The 24,507-nt window shown below is 45.2% G+C and overlaps 1 protein-coding gene across 1 annotated transcript in view; it reads right to left on the bottom strand.

Annotated features, from left to right (window-relative positions):
- The window catches only part of SAMHD1 (SAM and HD domain containing deoxynucleoside triphosphate triphosphohydrolase 1), a 1,157,401-nt gene that overhangs the window by 700,644 nt on the left and 432,250 nt on the right, over window positions 1–24,507 (bottom strand). The window contains exon 11 of the mRNA XM_069243902.1: window positions 3,483–3,591. Within this exon, the coding sequence (XP_069100003.1) occupies window positions 3,483–3,591 (109 nt within the window). The remainder of the gene's footprint in view (window positions 1–3,482; window positions 3,592–24,507) is intronic.

The raw sequence follows: 24,507 nt of genomic DNA, 5'->3' as shown, positions 1-24,507 counted from the left end.
GATATTCCATCTAGTTACAGACCAATTAGCCTGATTGATTGTTTGCAAACAATATTTAGTCACCAAGTCCTGGACAAGCTCAACAGCTGGGTTGTGGATAATAAGATCTTATCTCCTAGCCAGGCTGGCTTCAGGCTTAACATAAGCACAATCCATCAGGTATTTAAAGTTTGGACTCTTTAATGGAAAACTGTTAAATTGGGTAGGTGGAACCTTTATGTGGTATTTGTGGACTTAAAATCAGCCTTTGATCATCTGGCAGCCTGGTAGACTTTGTGGTCTGTTCTGGGGATCCCAAACAATATCCGGTATCTTACCATGCCTCACCATCAGAATATGTCAGCACAAGTATGCTGGGGTGCGCAGGGCCAATTAATAGAGGAATTCCCTGTACATCAAGGTGTGCGCCAAGGCTGCATCATGACACCAACCCTGCTCACGCTATTTTTGAACAATGTATTTTTCACATCTGGAGGGTTGTGTCCATGATGCTCTGAGCAGCGCTGGTGCTGAAGTGCCATTTCTGCTCTTCGCAAATGATACAATACTAGTGTCAAAGACACCAATGGGGCGCCAGACTTTGATGAATTCCTTTGTAGACTTTTGCAATATGCATGGCTTAGTAGTAAATTGTACAAAAACAATTAATATGCCTAATGACCCATTCCACTTTCAAGGGCACCATTTCACTTGGGTGGTGTATGTTGGAAAAGATAGTCGAGTTCGACTACATTGGGGTAAAATGATCAAATATGACCTGGTTAACCCAGACTTATAAAAGTTGTTTGTAGTTAAAACAGATCCAAAGGGGGATTGCAAAAATATTTTTTCTTCTTCCAAAGCATTGCTGCCTGCATTGCACTTACTTAATGCCAAGGCCTTGGGATCTACCCTCTATGGAGCAGAACTGAAGGGGTATACTCCTAGAAAAGCTCTATTACTGGTGGAGAATAATTATTAAATCATTGTTGTTTCCACTGAGCACCCTGACATTGCCAATCAGATTGGATTGGAAGGCTGGGCTTAGAGCATTTTAGAAGACTAGCAACTACTCCTGTTCTTGCTATTTATAATGAAGCCATGAAGGAGGTGAGCGACTTGGATTTTATCACAACATTTTCTGGGTACATTATTTGCATTTTACTTTTCCGAAATTGGGGATATATTTGCCTTGGCTACAGGGAAACGTTAATACAATTCCCACAAAGCAGGAACTTAAGGCATCTTTATTGGGATACAAGCGTGAACAAGGAAACTACAGCCTCCTGCCTGCTGAGGTGTATGGAAGTGTTCCTTGAACATAAAGCTATTCCTATGAACCGTACTTGGATATGATTAGCAATTAATCAGACAGGAAGCGTTTTGTTTTCCAGTTTAGGGTGAGTTCTCTGCCCTTTAACACCTTATATTCTGGATGGAAATTGCCACCCACAATTCTACTTGCCCATTCTGCTTCACATCAGAGGAATCTACTGCACACTTCCTGTTTTTCTGCCTGACTTATGCCAGTGCTAGACGGAAGTGGGTAACACCAATCTGCTGCAATTTGGGAGTAGGAGGGTACAGAGAGGCCCTGAGAATCTGAAAACGGACACTGACAGCACTGGTACCATCTGTGCTACTGGCAAAGTTTCTTGGGTGTGAATGGCAGACCAGGGACAAACTCCTGACAACTTTTAGCCCCAGACAAGAGATGTGAATCTAGTATACAATGCAAGGGCCTTTTAAATCTATCCACAGGGGTGGGGTTGGTGTTGTGGGGATGGGAGGTGAGGGATGGGGGGGGGGAGGGGTTGAGTCTTATTTCTGGAAAAAAGCCTATGTATTACATGGAAGGGGGAATAGTCTAACATGGCAGACCCTAAAGGCTTTTGTTGTCTGTACTCACCCTAGGAAAATGTTTTGTTGGGAGCCCTTCTTCGCTGGCTGCCACAGCCCAAAGATAATCATATGGGGATTTTCTTTCAATATATTTAGTCTTTATAGCTAGATTAGCTTTTGCTACAAACATTGGTTCAATGTGTTTTGCTGCTCTACAGATGACTTTACCATGTTTTTAATTGTTTTTATGGCATTTATTACGAAACTCAAGTATTTTATTTTTCACCCAGTAGCATGGAGTCTTTTGACTGGGTGAAACTAGCTTATCTGCCAACCTGGGGGCAAATTAAAGTAATTTGAGAAGGTAGGTATCACTAGCATTATATACACTGGAGCTGTATTTCTGAACTAATGCAATGTAGCCAAGGAATGTCTTCAAGGTTAATCTTATGTACCTCTGCACAAAGTGCCTTGGCAACTGTACGAATCGTATAGATCTACAAAAAATTATATTTTCACATCTATTTCATATGTTGCTTTTATGTGTTTTCTTTAACCAAAATAAAGCTTGTTTAGTAGTAGTACAAGGTCATCCTGGCAGTTATTCCCCCAGGAAGACAGCCAGGCTAAAGAAGATCAGAGGAGATGGGGTGCACCCTAAGAAAAAAGGAGTCGGACAAGACTTCCTAAAGACCTAGCAAGACTATTTGACACATTTCAGTAAAGAAAGCACAACATAAAATTATTGCGTACCGGTGCTACCAACAGAGAAAAAATCCCTGATGGGATACCTTATAGTACAATGTATGCTTGGAGGGGTTGTGATTTGATGGGGTCCCTTCTGTACCTTGTGTGGCACAGCCCAAAGTACGCAAATCCTGGGATGAGATCCAAATGCAGTTGAGAACATATGCAGTGAAGGTCTATCATTGCCTAGGGAAACTGATGCTAGGAGTCTTGCTACCCTAAGCTTCATCTCGAAGTTCCCTAAAAGGCAAGGGGGGTGTTGTTAGGAGACAAGTCTTTATTGCTGTACCCCTCTGTAGTCCATCTTGATAATGTGGGGCAAGCAGAACATTCAGAGAAAGACCGACTGGCCAGCTGTTGTATTTGGGAACTTTTGGCTATAGAAGATAGCCAGGCCTCTAGAAAAGAAATTCAAAGCTTTCATGCGGACAAGTCCCACTTCCTGAGCTTCCTGGCTATTAAATGTACATACTACTTAAGAGTACTTAGAATAACCCAAGTGCAACTCACAAGTCTGTGGAATGCACCTCATGAACAGACATTCTCTAAAGGCAGTGCCCTCATTTTCAACAGATAGGTCAGGCCAAACGACCACAAACATTGTGTGTCTGGTGAACAAACCTGGTGTGCGGTTTTTGAGAGAGAAAAAATGGCTTTATCTTCTATGTCATTTCCTCACCAACCTAAGATGTAGGAGATGGTATGTTTTAACATTTAAAATTAAATAAACCAAGTTAAGCAAAGTATTTAGATGCCATCATTCATGGAAGCAATTAGCAATATGAAATACAGTTGAAGGGTAAAATTATAAAAAACTGAAAAACCCAAGAGCTCCCCGAATAGCACTTTCAGCTAAAAACAGTGGTAATATTGGATTGCAATAATAATAATGTACTGTCACAAATATAGCCTACCTTGTCTCTTGTGCAGATGTGCTTTTTGTTTCCTACATCACAAACTCGAGCGAACTTCAAAAAACGCTTATAATCAAAGTTGTTTTGGATTCCTAGGTGATGGCAATCTCTAATAAAATCCAAAGAAAAAATGATAATATGAATTCATGTCATTCTTGAAAACCTCTCAAAACAAGTCCTTAGCTTTTACACTTATCTTTAAACTTTAACGAGTGCAGTACATAGAGTCTCCATATCGGATGAGTAAAACCATCATTACCATGATGTTCTCTCCATCAGTTTGTGCTAATGAATTGCCAATGATCAAGAGTGCAGCTGACATATCATGTCATGGAGTTAATCAATACATTATAACTTTATAGACCGATACAAAGGTAGTGGTAGCATCCTTTTCCAGCATAGGTGATGTTCCCATGTGAGGCTGCCATTGAAGCAGTGGAATGAGTCTCGAAAACTGTGCAAACACTATCTGATAATAATTTAGAGGTATGCGTTGAATGCTTTCCGCCACCTTACTGCATATTTAGTTTTCTCTAATATTAATTACCATTGCTGGGAATTCATGCCCTGGCCATTCATTGTTAGGTCAGCTTCTTTACTGTGCAAGGCACCTCTATCCTCTACCGTTTCCTTACAACCGAGGAGAGGAACACAAGGACTGTCATGCTGAGGCAATCATAAAAACAAGTGAGAAAGAATGAAAGTCAACGTTAATAGCATTATCTTGGACTATTTCTAGAGACGACCTTCCGACCTCCCTTTTTCAGCCTGCATCTTCATCCTAAAAACTATCAGTAGCCGTAAATGGACAAACTGATCAAAAATAATTCATTACTCACCTTTGGTAATACTCGTTCTGGTAGACAATATCTAACCACAGATTCTTGACCTTAGAATATCTCCCAGGCACCAGACTGAATGTAGAGAATATTTTCCAGCAATGCTCATGTTGCATTGTGCAGTTCTGCACTGAATCCAAACTGCCCCAGAAGTAATAAAGTAAAACAAACCTTACATATGTGCCATTCCTGCATGGGGACATAATTCTCCTGTCTTCTCTGTTTATGCGCTCTCTGGAGTGGAGTACACAAGTGCTGGTGTCAATGTTCCTATCTAAAAAAGTCCCAAGATGGAGATGATAAAAGGAGGCCATCCAACAGAATGGGAAGGTGGGAGGGCACATGAGGAGTTCACAGTAAGAGAGTATCCCTTATAAGGTGAGGCATATGTGCTAATAAGCATACAACAGAAGAACAAGTTACTTATTTCAGTAGTATAATTTCTAAGGGATACTCTCTTACTGCGAACTCCTCAGATACCAAAGCAGTATCTCCCAAAGGTGGAGGGTCAGTGGAGAGGATTCAAATCAAAAGTTCCTGTGGGACTAAGCATGCATAGGTTTTTTTGGTCTGAGCTCAGCATTGATGGATTTTGTGGTGTAGCACCTGACAGCTAGGATGATAACAATCACCACTCTTGTGGACAATGAGACGATATACCCTGCCATGTTGCTAGAACAGGAGGTCCGTCTGAAGTGGTAGCCTAAACAGAGGGCAGATGATCATGCTTAGGAATTTCACGTATCACACTCTTCTTTCCCAATCATGAGCCATTAGGATGAATTGGGGCAGGTTGTTCTTGATCTTCCGCAGAGCTGGACAGGTGGCAGCAGAAGGAATACAGCTGTCATTTAGTCCATTCCAGCCAGAATGCATCAACTAATGGAGGAACATGACGAAGCCGGGAAGCATGACATGGGGTGACAATCTGAAAGTTGAGGAATTGCATTCGTGTATTTTCTACAGGTTCTTAGATGCCCTATACTTCGACTTACTCAACAAGGGTGTCCTGGAGAAATACTAGTCTTGTTTCTGGTGTTCAGTTGTTTTAAGTTTAGCCTCAAACTCTCTAAACGCCTTCAGGTGCATCAGGGAGCATTTGTAACAGGGCTGTCTTTGGTCCCCAGATAGACACACGTCATTCGATCACGAGCATCTACTTTCTAAGCAGCTCATATGGTTTGAAGCCTCATCCCTGCAACCCTGCCACGATATCCGTAAATTTGGAGGGGGAAACACTTGTTAAGGACTAATTGTTAAGAGTGGAGTTCCGAAGCCACCCCAAAGAGTATGACAAAAAAAGGTGGTGACATCTATGTACAAAAGTGGCACATAAGTTGGCTTTGTGTCATCATGTCTGGGGTGGATATATCCATGATGGAGATAAATGATGTCACCTGCCAGCAACCAAGAGCCAATTTATGTTTTTTCCAGATCCAGTCTGGTGTGGTGCAGGAATTAAACGGTGAGAAATCTGCAGGTAAGTGTCCACCAGAACAAGTTACTTACCTTTGGTAAGGCTTTTCTGCTGGAAAAAATATTTAACTAGAAGCAGTGGAACCTATGCTGTAGGACCTCAGTGAGTATGTTAGACCCTGCCTCCACTGAAGGGTGGGGTAATTTCAACACCTCAGCTGCCTTCCTCCAAACCGCCTGGAGGGGGTCTGGCCCTGAGGGACAGTTTTAGTTTCTAGGATGTGAAGAGTCCACTGGCTGCCTCACTGCTGTGGTTGTTTTCACGTGTTATCACCTCAGTAATTTGAAAGTGGTCTGAGTCTGAACCAAAAGTATCATTTAGGGTTTGCTAATAGTGTTGGCAGAGGATAGGTCCAGGTTTGGAGCAGACAGGATTTTGGTCAGCATGAGCATTTTTAATTTGTCCTTCCACAGCAAGGCAACCAGGGTTGGAAAGCCCAGAATAGGCCTGAGTCCTGTCCTTTTTGTGGTGGGGAAAATAGAAAAAGTGTCAACCTCCTCCACCTTCTGAGTTCCGCACACACTGTGTTATATGGTTCCTACAAATATAGCAGGACTGTTTAGTAGACCAATACAAATTTCACAATATAGAGACTCAGTCCACATTTACTATCTGTAAGGCTGGGCAGTTAACATATCTGGCCGTGTCCTCTCCTTCACATATCATCTGGGCCAAAGAGATGGCCTGCAAGATTTCACTGGGCAAGTCCTGAAGGGCATATCTGTAGCAGCTCAGCAGGCAAGTTGCTTTTAAGGACAGCAGTGACAGACTTGCACAGGAACATTTGCACATGGCAATGGCTAAAATCCTCTTTGATTCCCTAACCTGAGAAGGGGTAGGAACTTATTTTGTATTCATCTTACTAGTTGAGGCTGGTACAAAAACACTCTTAGGGGTGGGGTGTTTAGTGAGAAGGCCAGGTCACCAGTCTGTGATGTCTGACTGCAAGCCTATTCAAAAGTGGATATGAAAAAAGCTTTGAACAAGTAGCCATCAAATTATCTGTGAAGTCAACATTATAAGGAAGCAAGAACTCGGATACTGCTAAGCAGGCTGGATAATTTCTGTCAGAACATTTGTTCTGGTCTCAGGAGTTTAACTGCAATGCTAATGCCTCAGCTGCCCCCTGAACAACCACTGTAAATGAGTCGCTTTCTTCCATTGGTGGCCTAATTGGGAGGTCAAGCTCTGTCTCAGGAGAGAGATCACAACTACTAGTGTTCCATAAATCAATGTATAAGACACCATCAGTATGAGGGCGAGGGCAAGTCATCCACATCACAATTAACATCCTAGGGTGCTTCTTGCTCTGTCATAGGATCAATACTGAGTCAGTACCGAAAAGATAAGGGAGCATCTGATGGTAGTTGCAACATGGCAGAGGACTGGGCTAGAGTCAGGCTGCATGATGATCGGCTGTGTGATTTCACAGTGCAGTATCAGTCCAGCTCAAGCTGAAGTTGGTTTAAGTTTGAAACTGGCATCGACAACAGATCATCTGCTGGCCCTGGGCTGATAGGGAACAGCATAGACCTCAGGCCAGAGTCAAATCTGGTACTGGGATCGAGGCAAGCCCAGTATTGGATCCCAGGGGACAGATGAAGCTGGGGAATAACTCGCCAGTGGTCAGAAAACTAAAGGCCCCTGTTCCATGGGTCCTGAAGGCATGCCAAAGCAAGCTGGAGGCGCACTGAAAATCAGCAGCGTAGCCTCTTTGAAGGCCTCAATCTGCTGCAGTGGCCCAGGAAACAGGGGGCGAGTCAGGTCCAAGTGAGGAATAGAATCCCTGACCAGAGACGTTGAAGGACTGACATCATTGACACCAGGTGCCTTCTCTTCGGAGTCAGCATTGGGGAAGAATGTGGTCGAGTCCTTCTTTGTCTTATGATGTAGACATTTGGAATTGGACCTACTGGGGGATATGAGCGTAATGTTGATCAGGATCATCAGGATTCATGAATATCGCTTATATGTAGCTCCTCTGTCACTTCTGGGTGGTGCAAAGCTGCACAACACAATGTACCAAGGCTTGGGAGCACTAGTATGATAAAATCTTCATATTTAATCTGGCGCCCATGGGATATTTGAAAGTGAGTTTTCTGTAGTTAGAAGTATCCACCAGAAAGCATTTGCACAAGGCGATGTGCAGCCCCAGCCCTGGTGCTGCACTTGTTCAAAATGTTGAGGGCTGCCACTGCCCCAAACTCTTGGGAGGTGTGCTCCACACACTAGTATTAGGTCAGACATCACAAGATTTTCCATCAAAGGGGCACCAAACAGCCAGTTTGTGCTCACTATTAAAAAACCCTTTCCAATAACCCCTGATATGGCAGAAGAAAAAGAGATGGTACAGGGGGAGAGCTAAGGGAGTTGGCAACAAGGGCCAGCCAAGCGAGGTGAAGAGGACATTTCTGAGCAACATATTTATCAACAGGAGATACATAAGTTAAGGAAAACTACGACTCAAAATATGCCTACAATCATGCCTTTTCCTTTGGCACGTATACTCTTGTCTTCAGACACAAGTTTGTTATGAATAAAGACTGAGCTCACCAGAGCAATACATCGATGCAAACAAGGGTAAACTTGACAGTGTGATTACCTTCACTTCCAAACTCATAACCTTAAACAGTTCAACTTTTTCTTCTTCCTGCAAACATTTATGCCTTATGAAGTCAAATTCAGGATCCATTTTCATCACAAAGGGGAAAGCAGCTGGTGAACGATGGACATAGGATTTCTCTGATAACCTTATTTCTTCACAAGTTTTGAGATAATTATTAAATAAGGAGACAAGAAACCATAAATAGGAAAGCATTGTGCAGTGGGGACTTTTCTACTAGCTATTTCACATAAAAAGCTTGAAACCTTGTCAGATGACAACTACCACAGAAATGTGTGTCTTCCTCTTCTACTGGCAGTAGACACTAAGGGGATGAGAAATGCATGCTTGGCTGCCACAATGATCAAAATTATTCTACCTTGTTTGTTTTCATTCTTGCAGTGCGTGTCCTAGAATTGGGTATGGTATCATCATAAATGGCTACCCTCAAACTGAAAAGTATATTTTAGGAGATAATCACTACACAACCCAGTCTTTCTCCACAAGTACTGTAGTTATCATTGTCCTGAACATTGGTGTGTTTGATCTACAAAACAACTTCCACACGTTTTCTTAGCTGACATTTTTCATTTGCGCCACTAGGGGTGGATTAGCTTCCTTAGACATTGTTTGATGTAAAGAGGTCACTCACACTCACCTCTTGATTTACTTGGGTCCTCTGTAGATAGATGTGGATCACCATGTGGTCTCTGCTAGCAATGCTGTGATCACGCACTAGGTATTTAGTTGTTTACTGCGCATCACACATGCATCAGCATGAAATCACCTCACATACTAGGAAGTGTGTTCTAACAATACAGATTGTCAACATTTTGTGTAGCTATTTTAGCTATAGCTCCATGCAAGTTATTTTAACACACTAGACCAAGCCGTAGTGCACTCTAACCTAGATATACTTTATTGTTACAATAGCTACTTTGACGGTCTTGTTTTATTTTCTGTTTATCTAGCTATTTTGCCCAGGCCAGCACTCTGTTCTCAAACAAGGCAATCTTGCTCACTCTGTGCTTCTTCCAAGGCTACAGCAAGGTACACTGCCGGTGAACGTGGTATAAGTTTAGTCTCCGACATTCATAGAAAACACACATCCTTACGTAGGGAATTTTCTCAGAACATCAGCTGTTTTATTATAAAAACACCTGTCCCTTACACGTTAGAGGGAAACTCCAGCCAGAGAACCACATCTGTATGCTGATTGCCGAATGCTTTGCTACTGCTGTTTTGCAGACCGCAGGCCTTTGCTCAGGTATGGGGGATGATGTCTTCCCAGGGAAACCTGAAGGGCAGAATCAGATCTTAACACGCTGTGCTCTATTATAGCCTAGGTAGGAGTTAGTCTACTGACCTTAGTGACAATATGGTAGCGTTATTCTTATGCTTCACTCTCCTTGTCACAATTTTAATACTGTCATGCTGTGTCGTCCTGGTTATTGCAGCTCACGCTTTGCTATCTAAGATGCAGATGCTTCATTAAAAACATTATTAAAACATATACTGCCTCTGTTTGTCATTGTATATATGAGATTAATGTAACTGAAAGAAATGGATGAGACCTGAGTGACCACGGCTTCCCTGAGAAACCAATTATGTCATGCGTTCAGCTGCCCAGTCATCCCTGCCCTTGGATAGAGATGAGGCAGTACTAGTTAGCCGGAGCGAAACCCGGATTGGAGTAACAGGTGTCACCTGCAGTGGGTTAGATTTAGTCTCCCACACCGTGGGTGATTCTGTCGCTTAAAATCCAATATCTCATTAGAATAATGAAAGCCTATGCGACAAACATATCCTGCACCGCTAACTCCTCTGTTTAAACACAAACGTGGATCATGGGATTCAATGATCCATTGCACCCACTGATTTACCTGTGTTGTTAATTAGAAGGTTACCATATATGCTCTCTAACTTCAATATGTGGTCTCATCTCACACCTGCTGGAGGCAGCTAGACTAGCAACAGCCAACGTCAGAAAGAACAAAGACTTCAGATGGTAAATTTTTTGAAGAACAGTGTATGTCATCTAATCACAATGGAGAAATTTACTCCCAGAGTCAATGACCAGCAAGGCAGATTTGAGAAAATTCTTGAGCCGTTTACTCATGCTTTCCCTGATTTATGTCCCATGTCACAAAGAGCTCACTTTTGGATGTGCAATCCTGGGCTTCGAGATGCATTCTGAAAACCGGGTGGAAAAATTGCCTTTTACCTGTAGACCACTAGAGACAAGAGACCTACATGGTTATTAGATCTTGGAGCAGGGGCTTGCCGAGTTTCCCATGTTACGTCACCCAGTAAGTGGCCTTTGTCACTGGACAAGAGAGTTACGTATATCCAACAGGCATAACATTTCAATGTGGACTGTATCAAAAGTTAATGTTAACTCAGGAGAGACAAAATAAATTAGAGAGAGAACCCAAGGAAAGCCAAACAAATGTGTACAAATACAAAGAATAATGTTCCCTTATTAAATGAATTTACATGCACAAAAGCATATTTCAAAGAAAGAAATTTCAATAATCACAACCATAATTATTCACAATATTTCTGTAATAATTCAAAGCAAAAGAAACAAACAATAATCCAAACAATCGAGGAGTTCTGGTGCAACCAAAAACTGACTTATAATACAGAATAGGCTGCAGTGACCGATCTGAAGCAAAATAATGTCCAAAGATCAATTGAGAAAATCATGTTCAACTGTGGATGTACAAGTACAACTTGAACCAATTTAGACAATCCATATTATGTAACAGAAAGTCAACGTTTCAGCTTAAAGGTAAACTTGCAGAGTGCCAGAATCAGGGCAGTGTGCCAGAAGGACATTTAGTAGAAAGCAACCTAGATAAAAGGAAAAGAAAAAAGAATTTGAAAATTAAAAAGATACACCACCAATTGAGCACATGAGGGAAAAACCTGGAAGACAAGTGTGGGCTTACCCAATGAGTTCCATGATGGATGAGAGAAAGATAATGATACTAGAGAATCGTAAGCCAAGAAATGGTCCTACAACAATATAAATAAACAAATCTGTGATGCAAACAGAGACAGGACAAAAGTCTAATGACCCTGAAACATACTAATACCTGAAATTGTGGTGAATAGCGACAAAATATAAAATGCCCATTCAAAGGTCAGGCTGTGGTCTAATTATACCCAACAAAAAAACTGTGTAAATTAGACCCAACGGTGGTTCAAAAAAATGTCAATGAAAATAAAAGCACACCAAGAGAGAAACAATGTCAGTGCACTTACTTAGGATTGAACTACAGAGATTCCAATCTCACAATGGGTCCATGAGTGCAGGGCCCAACACAATGGACGGGACGACAGGGATAATCAAAACTGCACAAAATAACTGGGACCGAAAAGTTAAACAAGTCAGGAATCCTCAATAAGGCCGCAAGGGTGTTTAGAATCAGTACACATAAAACAAAGACGTGATTAGCGCAACTGACGTCGGATGCTAACCGATATACATACAATGTTGCAATGGAGCTTGGTAATGTAGACTCTCAAGTTCGCGAGATAACACTGCAGGCAAGGCAGAAAGTAATAAAGAGATGCCTATGAATGACTGGCAATGCCCCCAGTAACTCCTCCTTATATGGTACTCTGCGCATGGGCATCAACTCAATTGTAAGACTGTTTCCCCGCAGGAGGGTGAAAATGAACTGTAGAGTAAGATTAAGTAATGAGATGACCATGTGCAAAAAAAGTGGGAAAAACTGCAATGGTCATAGGTGTCCGGGAAAGAGGGTGAGTGCATATGAATCTACAGCACTACATGCCACAAACAGATGCTTACAGGGTAAGTAACATATTCCGATCGAGGCTTGTGTGGCTGTAGATAAACATCATCTGCATTGACTGTACAGCAGTCCTACTAAAAAGGGGTGGCTAACATGTGGGTTTGTAGTTGTTTGAAAGAGAGTATGTGGCACTGCCTGATCTACTTTGGCTTGTTGGCGTGCTAAAACATCCACACAATAATGTTTAGTAAAAGTATGAGACATGGGCCATGTAGCTGCCTTACATATGTCAGCTATGGGAATGGTTTCTAGAAAAGCCATTGAAGCTCTCCTCTTCCTAGTAGGGTGTAACCTAGTAGAAATAGGTAAAGTTCTTTTGTCTTTAACCTAACATGTTTGATGGCATTTTGCCATCTATCTGGCTATGCCTGACATTCATTTACGGTTGTCTTTATGAGGATGTGGAAAGGCAAACAAGTTGTTTAGTTTTGCTGAATTTCTTTTACTTCTATCAATAGAAAACATAAGGGCTCTTTTAACATCTAATGTATGAAGAGCTTTTTCTGCAACCTAATCTGGTTGCGGGAAAAAATGGAAACTAAATTGGTTGATGTGAAAACCAGAAACCACTTTAGGGAGAAATTTAGGGTTAGTGTGAAGAACCACCCTGTCTCTGGGCAATGAGAAGGTTCTTCTTTTGAGTCCCTCCAAGAAGGCTTTAATGACTGGTATTTTGAACAAATTAGCGGTTGCCTGTTTTGTAGACAGGCAGCCACTGCAATTATATTTCATCTTATGGATGTGAACGCTAGTCCAGCCTTTTGTAAATGAAGCAAGTAAAAAACAATATCTTGTATAGTAGCTTTAAATGGGTCAATGTATTCTGAATCCCAGTAGCAGACAACAAGTTTCCATTTTGCTACATTGCATGCTCTGTTTGGTAGGTCTACGAGCTTCTTTAAGAAAGTCCATACATTCTGGTGGGAACTTAAGGTAGCCAAACTATGACCTCTGGAGCCAAATTGCTAGGTTGAGAGTTTCGGGATCTGGGTGCATGAGTTCTCCATGGCTCTGAGTGAGGAGATCCAGTCTGCTGGGGAGCTTCTAGTGAGGAACTACAGAGAGGTTTAGTAGTGTTGTAAACCAGGGCTGACAAGCCCATGTGGGAGCTATTAGGATCATTGTGAAGGAAGTCTGTCTAAAACTTCCAAATCAGAAATGGAAGGAGAGGGAGAGGAGGAAGAGCATAAGCAAATAGCCCTGGCCAACTCATCCATATTGCGCTGCCCTTGGATAATGGGTGTGGGAACCTGGATGCGAAGTTTGGATATTTTGTTTTGTTTGTGGTCATGAAACGGTCTATTTGAGTGAATTCCCACATGTGGAAGTATGGTAAGAGGACTTGTGGGTGGAGTTCCCATTTGTGGACTTGTTGCTGCATCGTGCTTAAAAGGTCTGCAAAGTGGTTGTCCGTTGCTGGGAGATATTCCGCCATCAGATGAACGTTGTAATGCAACCCCTTTCCAGATGGTCTGTGATAGTGGTGAAAGTTGCAGAGAACATGTCGCCCCCTGTTTTTGTAAATAATACAAGGCTGTCATGTTGTTGTCTGTCTGGACTATGACAACCTTGTGAATGAGGTGAGGAAGGAAGGGTTTCAAGGGTAGGAGAACAGCTTCAAGCTTTCGGAAGTTGACATGGAGACCCCGGTGTTTGGAGTCCCATACACCCTGTATTGTGAGATCCTTCAAATGTGCACGCCACCCCATAATTGAAGCGTCTGTTGTGAGCGTTATGTGGGGGAACAGGGTCCAGAAAAGGCTGCTCCTTCAACATATTGTTGTGATTCCGGCTTTGCAGTGAGTGATACGTTTGGTAGTCTATCAACACTAGATCCTGTAACAGACCCTGTGACTACTGGCGAGCTAGACATTCCTGTAACGGGTGCATGTATAGTAGGGCATGAGGCACTATAGCAATACAGGAGGCCATCATCCCTAGGAGACGCAGGACAGTTTGCACCATTATCTGCTGATTTGGTTGAAACTGAGGGTTAATAGTGTCTGAAAATTGTAAACTCTCGCAGAGTTGGGGTATGCTAGCCCAAGCTGTAAAGCAGGTCTATTGTGATTTGAGTGCTCTGTTGATGGGTTTTGGCTTTGAAAAGCCAATCATCCAAATAGGGAAACACATGTATTTTTTGTCTGCGTACATATGCTACCACCACTGCCAGATACTTAGTGAATGCATATGGTGCAGTTGTGGCCCCGAATGGAAGGACTTTGAGTTGGTAGTGTTTCCCACCAACCACATACCGGGGAAATTTGTGGTGAGCTTGATGTATTGGTATGTGAAAGTAAGAGTCTTTTAGATCTAGTGTAGTCAGAAAGTTGCCCTGTTGAAGAAGTGGAATGGAGTCTTTCAAAGTGACCATGTGAAAATGGTCTGACAGAATGTAATGGTTCAGAGGCCTTAGATCTAAGATTGGCCATAGTGACCCGTACACTGGGATGACGACCCAACAAATGTGTTGAAGAATACTGCAACACAGGAGTTGAATAAGGTGTGAGATCACCACTGCACCTATGGTTGAACACTTTCAGCAAATGGGACATTCTAAGCAACAGCTAAATTAGCAAGTCTCTGAGCAAGTTCGGAGGGCTGCAAAAGTTATCAACATTTCCCAGACTTTGATGCTGCTGGAATGCAGATGGAACAACAGTTTGAACTCTGGTCTTAACATTAACAATGAAACAATACAACCTGTTTCCACCTAAATAGATTATTTCCGATCTATTTCGACGTGCTCTGATGAAGTGTTGTTTTGTGTGTATCTGAATAATTTATATGGATATTTATATTTTATATTTATTTTTGTAAATACTTTAATCTCTTTTTTTTCTTTCTCCAAACATCATTTTTCTCTTGGTGGTGAGTTCTCTATACTCTTCTTACCTCTATTGTTGGTGCCACTGTAATTCAGTGCTTCACAAATACTGCTGCAGCAGAGTTCGCTCTAGTGGGCACAGTTTGTGACTCTGGGAAACCACCCTCCGGGATTGAATGTCACTTTTGCTTCTTATGTGTTTTCTCTCATTAATGCCCTATTACTTACCGGTAATCTTCATTATTCCTGGTCCTGTTGTCCTTGTCCAATTCCTCACAAAATGGAGATAATCCATCCCCGCAACACAAAAAAAGAACATGAGGAATGCTGACCAAGCAGACCGGGAAGGAGGGTGGATTGTGAAGAACGGAACGAGGACAACAGGACCAGGAGTAATGATGATTAGCCCCAGGTCTCTCCAGTCCTTGTCCCATTCTCACCAAGTGGAGTATACCCAAGCCGTGAAAAGTCGGCCTTCCGTACCACCGAGGCACGACTGATACTCAAAAAAAGGGAATTGACACCAGTTGTGCAGAACTCCAAAAGTGTGTTTAATCATCACAGCAAAACAGACAAAAACAAACAAAAACAAGTTTAAGGTCAGACAGCCCTCAGAACCCTCGCACCAAAATTTGGTTCAGAACTCATGACATGTTTTAACCTATAATGTCTGAAAAATATATTTACAGAAGCCCAGGTGGCCGCTCTGCAAATCTCAACTGAAACTCCCTGTAGCTCAGCCCATGATGTCCCAACACCCCTAGTGGACCGCCACTGGACCCTCACTGGAGGAGGCACCCCTTTAACGGAATACGTGTGCTCAATAGGCTGCTTGATCCATCTGCTGAGACAAACACCAGGGGCCTGTTCATACTTAACAGCCCCCCAAAGGAGACAAAGAGAGACACAGACCTACGGAGACCTAGAGCGAATCCCCCCTCTCTTGATGGTTGAGATATGCTACAATCACCTGATTGTCTGGTGACCTTCTAGGAGACTGCAGACACGGACAGCACTGTCTGCGCCAATGACTGCAAGGCCTCTGCCCTGAAAGGAGGCAGAAACACCCTGTTGATGTTGGTCCTGAACCTGGCCCTATGAAAATTAAGTCATGAGAACAAACTAACTGACACTTGCCCCAATTGATCAAAAACCCATGGGACTGGCAGGCAGAACATACGACCTGCAGAAGCTTTTCACTTGATGGAGCACGCAGGAGCCAGTCGTCCAGATAGAAGTGAAGATGAGGACCCTGAAGGTGAAGAAACGCCATCAATGACACCACCATCTTGGTTCTTGGTGAATACTCGTAGCGCAGAGCGGAAACTGAAAGACAACACTGTAAACCGGTAATGGACACCCTTCAGGCAGAACCTCAGAAACTGTTGACAAGAGTGGGGCACTGGAACATGATAATAGGCATCCTGAAGATCCAGTGTACACATGAGGCGTCCCTGCGTCACCAGAGGAAGAATCCTCTGCAATGTCTCCATCCAAAAAGGAACATGGCGAACACACCTGTTCAGGGCCTTCAAGTCCAAGACAAGGAACCCCCTGTCACTTTCACCACCAGAAAGATGACTGAGTAGAACCCCAGACCTTGCTCCAAAGGGGGAACCATACGCACTGCCTGTTTCTGCAGAAGGGAACGAATCACGTGCTTGGCAGGCAGAGAGGGCCATGGGGTCAGATGAACCCCAGATGGCGGAGTAAAGTCCTCAAACTCAATCCTGTAGTCTGACTGAAAAATGTCCAATACCCAAGCATCTGAAGTAGATGCCAGCCATGCTGGAAGAACCCTTCGAAGATGCCCTCTAACCACCATATCCTGAAGTGCTATCATACAGTCAGGAATGCAGCTTGGCCTGGGGAGACTTGCTTTTCCAATCCATCCCCTTCCTGGAAGGAAATTGCCCAAGACCTCAAAAAGAGCCGCCTTGGAGGCGGACATATAGGAGACATGCATCTGAAAAGTCTATCCCTCTATCCTGACTTTATAGAAGAATGTTTCTTTTCCTTAAAAAGTTTATGCAGACGCGATTCCAACTCAGGGCCAAACCACAGAGATACTTGAAATGGCAATTTAAGCACAGAAGCCTTTTGAGCAGCATCAGTCTTCAAATCTCTCAAGAACAGAGTACGAAAGGCTGCCACACAGGCCCCCTTCTGCCAGAGCCGATGCCCTTATAACATCAAAGTAAATGTCCAACAAAAAGTCCACCTGTCTCTCAATGAGTTCCAGAATACTAGAGCAGTCCGAGGTTTCATGCAATGCCCTACACAAAGACTTAAGATCGAAAATCAGGGATTGAGCCACATAAATACCATAAATCCCAGCCTGCTTAGCTAGATGAGCTCAGAATACACCTTTTTCAGGGAATCCATCAACTTTCTTATCAAAAGGATCCTTGAGTACAGCGTCCTCTGCCATAGAAGTGTGCCCCACCAAGTTAGCCACAAAGGAGTCCACTGGAATGTAATCTGGTAAATCTGCCTGAATATCATGCAACGGATAAAGTTTAGCCATAAACCGTGGCAGCAGAATTTTATTGGGACCCCTTAATTCCCGCTGCATCACCTCTCTAATACAGGCAAGAACTGGGACATTAACAGGAGTGGAACTTTGAAATTGGTGTAAAAGAGCTGAAGAATAAGTCTCAGGAGCATTCTCATCCTGAAAACCCATATTAACCTTTACATGACGAACCAGTCCTGGCACCTGATCCTTAGCAATATATTTGTCAGTTAACTTTGCTGGAACACGACACTCATCACCAAAACTAGAACTAGGTGAAGCAGCCAACTGTGGGGCCTTCCTTCTGCCGTCCCTGCTCCCATCTCCAGCAAAGTCTCTGTGATAAGGCGCTTTAGGCGAGCGTCCTCCATCCCATGGCCCAACAGCCTAGAAGGACAACAAGAGCATATAGGGGACAAAGAAGAGGAGTCAGAGGACCCCCCCAAAATACCGACTCTTATGCAAATGTTTTCCCATCTAAAAAGATGCAGCAATACACCAGCCATGAAATCCCCTTCAACATACAAAGCTGCCGCCAGGCGGTACTTAACAAAATGTCCTACTCGCTAAAATAGTGCGCCGCAAGCCATCCCCGACCAGCTGCAGTGAAAGTGAGGCAGCACACCCCATGCACATGCTTGCAAGCACCCGGAGCAACAGGAAGTCAGGCAAGCCCCGGGATACCTGCTTCCTTGCAGACAAAGCTCTGCTCCTTCCCAGGAGCCCGCAGAACTACTCTAGAATCGAAGTCTCCACACCTCGCTGGGGAAGAAAAAACACTGGAAGGCCTGAGGAGCCGCTGATGGCTAAATGGCGGCGAAGTAAACCGAGACCCTCCACCAGCCCAGCAAGCTGAAGAGTCCCCAACCAAAGCCCCGACAAGCCCAGCAGGCTGAGGGAAACAATGGCCCAATCTTCTGTCGAGCCAGCTCAGCCAAACCAGCAGCCATCCTCGCCTCGTAGGAACAACCCCCTCCGTCCTCAGTGCCATTCTGTCAGAAGACATTAAAAAAATGAAAAGTAGGAATGCTGGGTAATTCCATTTAAGTACAACCTAAGGGGAGAGGTGCGGGGTAGGAGAACAAGCATTCCTCATGTTCTTTTTTTTCTGGGACAAGGTCTAGAGGGACCTGGGGGTAATGAGGTTATCAGATGGTTAAACTTTTTTGTTTAGATCTGGGTTTGGTTATTACCAGTTGCACCAGTCTGTCCACGCCCCCCCCCCCACACTGAACTAATTTAACAGCATTGGCTCTAGTGGGCATAGTTTGTGATTCTGCAAACCCCAAGCACCTTCTCACGCACATTGAACATGATCCTTACTTCGGATGATTCTGTCACGTTTTCTCTTTATTTATATACAGTGTGTTTATTCCCTTTGTAGTTTTTGTTTAGGTTTGTTTTTGGATGATACTAGTTGCATGACTCAACCTAGCACATATTCCATTTTGAAATAATCTAACTGGGTCGATTTTTTACTGTTTGACGGTTAGAGCATTGCTTTTTCGTATTTATGTGGGCTCTGAGACTTAATCAAGGGCACTATTCCTTGTTTAATTATGTTTTGTTTGAATGTGCAGGCCTTCTGACTGATATACTTAATTGCGTGCATATGGGGGCACTGCCAGTCATTTATCAGCATCTATCTTTATTACGTTATTCCTTGCATGCAATAGTATTTCGCGAATTTGAGTCACTACGTTACCCAGCTCCATTGCAACATTGTACACTCATCGATTAGCATCTGACGTCAGACACACTAACCACTTCCTGGGTTTATGCACGCTGACTAACTGCTACTGTGGCCTTATACTCGTAGAGCTTCGCTGTCCTGGCTATTTTGAGAGATTACGACTATCCGTGTGGTCCCTTACATCGTGTATGGCCCTGCCGTTGCGGACCAATTTTGAGATTGGAATCTCTGTAATTCAATCCTAAGTAAGTGTGCTGACAAGGTTTCCCTCCTTGTGTGTTTTTGTTGAGAAGGCATCTTTCCGAACCGCTGTTGGGTCTAATTTACACTTGTTAGGTATAATTGGACCGTGGCTTGTTCTTTGGAAGGACATTTTCTATTGTGTCGCTGTTTACCGCAATTTCAGATTGTAGGTTTCCCTCCCTCCTCCCAGCTGCCACTCCCTCCCACCTCCCCTCTTATGCCGGCTGTAGCGCGAGGCTAGAAGCGACCTCTGACCCTGCATCCTTGCAGGCAGGTCGCTTCCTCCTCACCACTGCTCAAAGTAAGTGCTGCCATTGTTTTGGGCTTGTTTGGGCTTGTTTGGGCTTCTTGGCTTCTCCTCTCCCGGAAGGCCCCGCCCCCTCCCTCCTCCTCTGAGTTCTTCCTGCTCTTGACTCCTGCTGCCCCCGCACTCCCATTGGAGGTTTCCTTCCCTCCTCCCAGCTGCCACTCCCTCCCACCTCCCCTCTTATGCCGGCCGCAGCGCGGACGCGTTGCTGGTGCACGAAGGCACGCCAAAGGCAACCCCGTCTGCGCCCGTCCCAGCCAAGACCGCGCCCAGCCCCAGACCCCCTGGCCAACATGCCTCCCGCGCCACAAACACCTTTACACTGCCGACGAACTCCACGCCCTTAATCCAGGACGCTCCTCCATCTGTTTCCAGTCCACACCGACACACACCAAAGGACCCTTCTCCTGCAAAGCCTGCAATTTCACCTGCAACCTAACCTCCAAACTCCAAATCAAAACAGACAACCGCCTAAGATGCATCCTACTTAACACCCGCTCCGTCCACAAACATGCAATTGAACTCTGGAACCTCCTGACCACATACTCGCCCAACGTCGCATTCCTCACCGAAACCTGGATAAATTCGGCCTCAGAACCGGAAAAGGCCATAGCCATACCAGAAAACTACAAGATCACCAGAAGAGACCGAATCAACAGACCAGGAGGAGGAATCGCCATAGTCCACAAAAACACCTTAAGAGTCTCCACCAACTCCCACGACACCATCAACTCTGCCAAGCACCTCCACTTCAAAATCCACATCAACACCAACAACACACTCAGAGGAACACTGGTCTACAGACCCCCTGGACCCAGAACGCAGTCCTGTGACGACATCGCCGACACCATCAGCTCCCAAGCCCTCACCTCAACAGACTACATCCTCCCTGGTGACCTAAACTTCCACCTAGAAAATAACAACGATATCAACACCACCAACCTAATCGACAACTTCGCCAACTTTGGCCTCAAGCAACTCGTCACTACACCCACCCACTCCGCAGGCCACACACTTGACCCCATCTTCTCAGCCAGCAACCACGTCTCTTTCAGCCACACCACCGAACTCAGTTGGACAGACCACCGCTGCATCCACTTCTCTTACCAAAAACCAGTCACTCACCACCACCGCACACAACCCCCCTGACGCAACTGGAGCAAAATATCAACGGATCAACTGATCTCCACTCTCGCCCGGGCCCCACCCCCTGGGATCCTGGACCACAACATAGCCACCACCAACCTGCATCGCTGGATAGAAGATTGCGCCAACACCCTCGCACTGCTCAAAAAAAAACCAAACACCTACCACAGAATCAAGGCCAGCTAGTTCACCCCAGAACTACAGGAATCCAAACTGCTTTGCCGCAGAATGGAAAAAACCTGGCACCTTGACCCTACCAACTCCAACCACATCGCTTTCAAGGATGCCCAACTGATCCGCACCACCAAAAGGACCCACTTCAAAAACCGCATTGACGCCAACGCTCACAACAGTAAAGAGCTCTTTGGCATCGTTAATGAGCTCTCCACCCCCAGGACCTGCTCCAACGAACCCCCGCCATCACAGGAGTTCTGCAACTCACTGGCAACCCATTTCCGTCGAAAGATAGAAGAAATCCACAATAGCTCCAAACCCCAGACCCACCAGCTGACTACCAACACCCAAGAACCCAACGCTCCAAGCAACACCCACCTCCTCAACACCTGGACCCCCGTCAACATAGAGGACACCGCCACCACCATGGCCTCCATCCACTCCGGATCACCATCAGACCCCTGCCCACACCATATCTTCAATCAGGCAAACATCATCATCGCCACCCACCTCTGCAAAACCATCAACAGCTCCATTGAGTCAGCCACCTTCCCAGAAAGATGGAAGCACGCAGAAATCAACGCCCTGCTAAAGAAACCAAAGGCAGACCCAGACGACCCCAAGAACTACCTGCCGATCTCCCTCCTCCCCTTCCCAGCTAAGGTCATCGAAAACAATTGTAAACAGCCAACTATCCTGGTTCCTGGAAGACAGCAAGGTGCTCGACACCTCCCAATCCGGATTCCGCAGAAACCACAGCACTGAGACTGCACTCATTGCTGCCACAGACGACATTAGGACCATGCTCGATGAAGGAGAAACAGCAGCACTCAGACTCCTGGACCTCTACGCAGCTTTCGACACGGTATGTCATCACACTCTCCGCACATGCCTCTACAACGCTGGAATCCGCGACAAAGCACTCGACTGGATCTCGTCATTTCTCTCAGGCAGAACACAGAGAGTCCGCCTCCCACCGTTCCTGTCAGAAGCCACCAGAATCATATGTGGCATTTCCCAAGGATCTTCGCTCAGCCCCACGCTCTTCAACGTTTACATGGCCCCCCTCGCCAACATCGCAAGAACCCACCACATCAACATAGTTTCCTACGCAGACGACACTCAGCTCATCCTCTCCCTCACAAAAGACCCTACAACTGCAAAGAACAACCTCCACAACGGACTTCACACCATCGCCAGCTGGATGGAATCAAGCCACCTCAAGTTAAACACAGACAAGACAGAAATCCTCATCTTTGGCACCAACCCCTCAACTTGGAATGACTCCTGGTGGCCCACCTCCTTAGGAACCGTGCCCTCACCCACCACCCACGCACGCACGCGACCTAGGCTTCATCTTGGACTCCATACTCAGCAGGTCAATGCCATCTCCTCTTCTTGCTACAACACTCTCCGCATGCTACGCAAAATCTTCAAGTGGATTCCCATTGAAACCAGGAAAACTGTCACCCACGCCCTGGTCATCAGCCGATTGGACTACAGAAACGCCCTATAACAACCAAACTCCTAACAAAACTGCAAAGAATCCAGAACGCATCCGCCCGCCTCATTCTGGACATCCCACGCCGTGACCACATTTCCTCCCTCCTCAGAGACCTTCACTGGCTACCAGTATCAAAGAGGATCACCTTCAAACTCCTCATCCACGCACAAAAGGCCCTCCACAACACAGGCCCAGCCTAGCTCAACGACAGACTCACCTTCCACACCCCCACCCGCAATCTTCGCTCCGCCAGCCTCGCCCTCGCCTCCATCCCCCGCACCCGCCGCACCACCGCCGGAGGAAGATCCTTCTCTCACCTAGCCGCCAAGACCTGGAACTCCCTACCTGTGACCGGATGGTAGGGAAGGAATCACTCCAAAAGAGTTCCAAGTGTAAAAACAAAGAAGTTTTATTGGAATAATATGGATGAAGCAAGTACAGGTACGTGTTTCTGGTCATTAATTGCTGGGTAGAAGGTGGTGAGGGTTTGTCTGTAGTCAGGTCTTCATTCTCCTCTTCTCTTCTTTCTGCATGTACCTCCCGGGGAATCCCTACGGAAGTGGAACAGAGAACAGAAGTGGTAAGTGGACTAGGTATTCCTGTTGTATGGTAAGTATTGAATTTCTTTTCCTTTTTCTCCTCACTTTCTATTCCTGATACTAGTCATTCCAGTGTTTCTTTTATGTTTAACATCCTTTCTTACTATGGTTTTGTTCTCTCCCCCTCAATAGTGCTCGTGATCTGGTGCGCGATAACTTCGGTGATTTAGAATCTTATTGTATTCTACGGTGTTAGTGGTAAGTGGCGTTTTCAGCCCTCCCCCACCCTTCCTTTCACTCCTTCCACCCCTTGTTGTGCTGTGTTTGTGCCCTCTTTCGACTCTCTCTCTCTCTCTGCTGTTACTCAGGTTCAGGCTTGTGATCCCACGCACCTGCACTGCCACGCTTCTCCGGATGCGTGGCAGGATGCAGCAGCTCGTCCTCCCGGTCCCTGGGCTTCAGGATGTCCGATGCTCGTCCCCAGCCGTCACCGCCAAGATACGAGTGCTCCACCTGCCTCAGTGTAGTACTTTAGCTCCGTCCTCCTCTCCCGACGTCTGTATGGTTGCCGTCCGTCTCCTCGTTTTGATGGTATTTCACTGGTCCTCGTTCGCCTCTAACTCCTTCCTTACAAACCCCGGACCCCGTAAACTCCGGTAGCGGCGATTTTAACTTCCTGACATCCCGCCGCTTGAAAACGTCCAGCAAATCACGGGACGGTAAACTGGGCTGCCTGGGCCCACGAGTGGCAGTGTCAGCACAAGTGAAGTCCGAGTACGGGCGAACAGGTTCCAGCCCGTCACATACACTCCCCTAGAGAGCGGCCTGTCGAGCCGCTCAGAGATCGGATAGCAGGAGAGAAAATCCACAGTCACCATTTGTTTTCCGGGCAGATGTTGAATCTGAAATGAGAAAGGCTGTAGGGAAAGAAACCACTGGAGAACGCGGGAGTTAGTGTCCTTATTACGGGCGAGCCATGTAAGAGGAGCGTGATCAGTGATGAGGGTAAAGGGTCTGCCAGATAGATAGTATTGGAGAGATTCCACAGCCCATTTTATTGCCAGGCATTCTTTCTCAATAATCGGATAATGTGTTTCACGGGGCAGTAATTTCCGGCTGATGTGGAGAATGGGGTGGGTTGTCCCATCCTCTTGGGGTTGTGACAATACAGCCCCAAGGCCCACGTCGGAGGCATCAGTGAGTAACACAAAGGGCTTTTTGAAATCAGGACTGCATAATACAGGTTCAGAAATAAGAGCAGCCTTGAGACGGTTAAAGCTTCGCAGCGCAGTCACTGAAGGGGACTCCAGGGTGTTGGGATAGGATTTCTTT

Source organism: Pleurodeles waltl, chromosome 7 (genome assembly GCF_031143425.1).
Source record: "Pleurodeles waltl isolate 20211129_DDA chromosome 7, aPleWal1.hap1.20221129, whole genome shotgun sequence".
Lineage (NCBI taxonomy): Eukaryota > Metazoa > Chordata > Amphibia > Caudata > Salamandridae > Pleurodeles > Pleurodeles waltl.
The sequence above is the reverse complement of the archived record's forward strand: the minus strand, read 5'-3'. Positions and strand labels throughout refer to the sequence as shown.